The sequence below is a fragment of the Mirounga leonina genome, unplaced genomic scaffold, assembly GCF_011800145.1.
Source record: "Mirounga leonina isolate KUSES-001 unplaced genomic scaffold, KU_Mleo_1.0 Mir_178, whole genome shotgun sequence".
NCBI lineage: Eukaryota > Metazoa > Chordata > Mammalia > Carnivora > Phocidae > Mirounga > Mirounga leonina.
Genome location: NW_023270464.1, coordinates 28,537,913 through 28,541,627, shown reverse-complemented (window position 1 = coordinate 28,541,627; position 3,715 = coordinate 28,537,913). Strand labels below are relative to the sequence as shown.

The following is a 3,715-nucleotide window of genomic DNA, read 5'->3' as shown; positions in this document are numbered from 1 at the left end:
TAGCCCAGCGTCAGCCATGTGCTCCGTAGGTGACCAGGGAGCCCAGGCCTCAGAAGTTCGTCTTGGGGATGGGGGTGCTGACCCTGCCTGTGGTCAGTCCCCCGCCCCTCCAGCCCTGACCCCCACCCCCCCGGGGGAGAGTGAGGGGGCACTGGGGAAGCAGGGGTGCCTTCATGGGGGGCACAGCCGGGTCCCAGGAAGCCCACCAGTGAGCTGCTGGGAGGAAGCCTGGTGCTCAGGACTTGTGCTTCTTGTCAGTGAAGAAGATCCTCCGGAACTTGTCAGGCTGCAAAGAGGGAGGACATACTGGAGCCTGGAGGCTCTGGACAGAGAGAGGCCCAGCATTGGTTGGAGGCTGGGGCCCATGCCCAGGAAAGGCCAGCTTGGAATATTGCTGGCTGTTCACGAGCCTCACGGTGCCAGAAGTTCCACGTCCAGGCCCCCCCCCGCCCACCCTGTTCTGAATGAAGGACCTGACTTTTGAGAAGGCTAACGGGAGAGGGCAAAGGGGTGGAGAAGCAAGCCCCAGCCCCTCCTTCCCTCACTGGAGGGCCCCAGGGTCCCCTAACTCCCAGAGCTCTCTGGTGCAGCAGGGCCCTAGGCGGGTGGGAGTGGGCTGGTCCCTGGCGGCGTCGGACCAGAGAGGATGTGGGGCTTTGCAGCCGGGGCATGTGGCTTCGGGGTTCTGCAAGGGCCTGCCTTCGGGCGGGGCCTCTGGTCCCAGGAGAGTCAGGACCTCAGTGGCTGCACCACACCGGGTAAACGCCCCATCCCGGGATGTGCGGGAAGGCCTTTCAGCTGGGAACTTGGGTTTCACTGCCCAGACCTCGAGAGGGTCTGCATGTGCTGAGATCCGAGGCCATCCCCATGGAGAACGGACCCTCCCTGCTCACTGGCTCAGGGTGCAGGCAGAGTGTGCTGGGGCTGAGGGTGCCTGGGCCCCGTGGGAGCCCCTGACCACCTCCCTCCGCCCTCCTGACCTCCACTTCTCCTGTCCTCCCTCCTATCAGAGACCCCCCGAAATGGCAGCTCTGTTCAGTGTTTCTGGGCGGTGTCCTGAGCATGGGAGCATGTCTAGTGTTGCCCTTTGGGCAGACTCTTAGAGATGAAGAAAGGGAGGTCCCGGTCAGTTGCTAAATGAGAATACGGGATGCCCAGTGAAATCTGAATTTCAGATAAATGAGGAGTAATCGCAGTATTTGGGACATACTCTTGGGGAGAGTTGTTGCCAGGGAAACTGGGGGGGTGGCTGAGCCATGACGAGGGCCAGGGCAAGTCCAGCCTGGAGCCAGGGTCCCTTGTCCGCGTGTCACAGTGGCCAGGAGAGGGCAGGAAAACCTGGTCTGCAGAGAAAGGCCTCAGAAGGGCCTAGAAGCCCCCACCTTACATCCAAGCTGGGCAACAGCCCCTCCCACCACCTTCAAGCATATGTTACTTCTGGAAAATTCTGGGCCCCTCGGGACAGCAGCAGTGACCTGGCCTGCTTGTGCATGAGGGCCACTGATCCCTCCTACCAGCGGCCACCCCCGCCCGCTGTGGAGCCCACCTTGTGTGTCCGTCCAGTCTCCTTGCTCCTGGCTGCTGGGGTTTGTTCATAGGTGTTCCTGGGCTCGGGGAGCTCCGGGGCCCCTGAGAGCCTCTCATAGCTGTAGTCTGTGGGTCCTGGCGGCTTGCCAGATGGAGGACTGGTCCCGGGACCCGAGGGCCTGGCTGGGCCCCCCCAGCGCACTGGGACCTGCGCGTAGGCACTGCCTTCTTGGTCTGGCACGTCCCTGGGCTCTGATGGGGGACCTGCCTTCTGCAGGAACTCAAAAGTGTCTGCAGAGCTGCCCTGGGAGCAGGGCTGAGCCCTGTGGCTCAGCTTCAGAGACTCCTGGCTCCAGGGGGCAGCCGAGGATCCCAGGGCCTCAGAAGCAGGGGGCAGGAGGTGGCCCCAGGGCATGGGAGGCACCGTAGGACCCTGCTCGGGGCTCACCCCAGAGAGGGCAGGCCCTGGGCCCTCAGGCCTGTTCTGGCCTCCAGCCGAGAGTGTCCTCCACGGCTCCTTGCCTGGGGAGCTGGGCTGGCTGCCAGCTGGGGCTGGCCCGGGCCTGCCGGATGCCTCTGCGCCCAGGCCCAGCCGTGCCTGGTTCACCTTCCTCAGGTCTGAGTAGATGCTGTTGCTGGAGCTTCCAAAGGACTCGTTCGGAGGGGAGGCACTCCTCTCAGGGAGGGGAGGCACCCTGACGGGGACCTGGGGAGACAGAGGCAGAACCTCCGGAAGGCCCCCTCGTCGCTAAGATGCTCTCAGGTAAACACAGGCTCTCGGCACACCGCGGCCCCGTCGTGGCTCCGTTGACCTCACTGTCGCGTGTGAGGGTCCCCGCCAGGCCCCACGCTCCCCGAGTCTAGTCTGTCCTTGGCATTTGAGGCCAGCGGGCACCACCCAAGCTCATCCTGCTCTGTCCTCCCTCCAGAGTGGTCCACTGGCCCCTCAGGGCCCCCCTTCAGAATAGGCCATCACCCCCGAGGCTGTCATTTCCGTATTATTCCCTAAACATCTGCTGGACACCAGCTGCGTGCCAGACGCTGTCCTGCATGGCAAGGACTCGATGGGCTGCAAGGCCAACTCTGGACGTCTCCCTTCTAACCTGGGACCTGGGCAACAGACCAGTCTGCTGCATGGGTTCGTGTGCCTACAGACCCACGATAGCATGTCACAAGATGGTGAATGGTCCGGTGGTGATCGGTCCGGTGGTGATCGGTGCTCCACAAGAGGAGCAAAGCAGGGCAACGGGACAGACAGAATGACAGGTGGGGAGGGGTCTTTCCTGCAGCCTTGGTGACCCTTCTGGAGAGATGACACGCAAGCAGAGAAAGGAGTACAAGCCGCTAGCTGGTAGGAAGAGCGTTGCAGCAAAGACACAGCAAGTGCAAAGGCCCTGGGGTGGGAGCAAGGTTGGTGTGTTCTGGGAAGATGCCAGTGAGGCTGGAGAAGAGTGAGCAGAGGGGAGGTAGCAGGGCCCCTGGTGAGGCCCCCCGTGGACCCCGGGGAAGGCCTCAGGTTGTTTCTAAACGTGAGGAGAGGCCTTGGCCTGCTGTGATCTACTGTATAGGAGGAAAATCTCTCTGAGCCCCTCCCAGGAGGTGCCGTGGACGGAAAATATCAACTCACAGGCCCCACCTCCCCCCCCCATAGTTTAGAGCAATTTCAGGCATTTCTTACCCGTTTTCTCATTCAAGCCTCAGAGGAACCGTAGGAATGGTAAACTGAGGCACACAGCTGGAAAGGCCCAGCGGGGGCTAGAGCACACCCAGCTGGCCAGACGCAGGCCCTGGGGTGGGTGAGCCCGCACCTTTCTGGGCCTGGTGCTCCCACCCCGCAGCCTGGCGCGGCCCCGACCCGAGGGGCCCAGAATGCTGCTCACCGCCTCCTCAGAGAAGCTGCAGGAACTCGCATCCAGACTCTTCTTGGTGTGAAGGAAGGGGACCTGCGGCTTCAGGCAGGGCCAGGGGCTGGTAGCCTTGTCCGGGGCCACCAGGGGCGATGCTGAGGCAGGTGGATTTTCCAGGCCCAGACTGGTGTGCTGGAGGCCCAGGGAGATGGCATCATATAGATCGTTGTCCTCCGGCTGGGGGCGGGGGGTGGGTGCACAGCGGGTGTGTGGTCATGCACCCCACTCTGGCCTCCATGGCCTGCCAGTGACGGCCAGCCAGGGACCCACACACGCCCCCC

At 63.1% G+C, this 3,715-nt stretch overlaps 1 protein-coding gene across 1 annotated transcript in view; it reads right to left on the bottom strand.

Moving 5' to 3' along the window:
- Window positions 1–208: 208 nt before the first annotated feature.
- SH2D7 (SH2 domain containing 7) overlaps window positions 209–3,715 on the bottom strand; it is a 7,880-nt gene continuing 4,373 nt past the window's right edge. The window contains exons 5-7 of the mRNA XM_035024337.1: window positions 3,408–3,611; window positions 1,547–2,233; window positions 209–286 (exon numbers count right to left, since the gene is read on the bottom strand). Of these exons, the coding sequence (XP_034880228.1) occupies window positions 236–286; window positions 1,547–2,233; window positions 3,408–3,611 (942 nt within the window). The 3' untranslated portion in view covers window positions 209–235. The remainder of the gene's footprint in view (window positions 287–1,546; window positions 2,234–3,407; window positions 3,612–3,715) is intronic.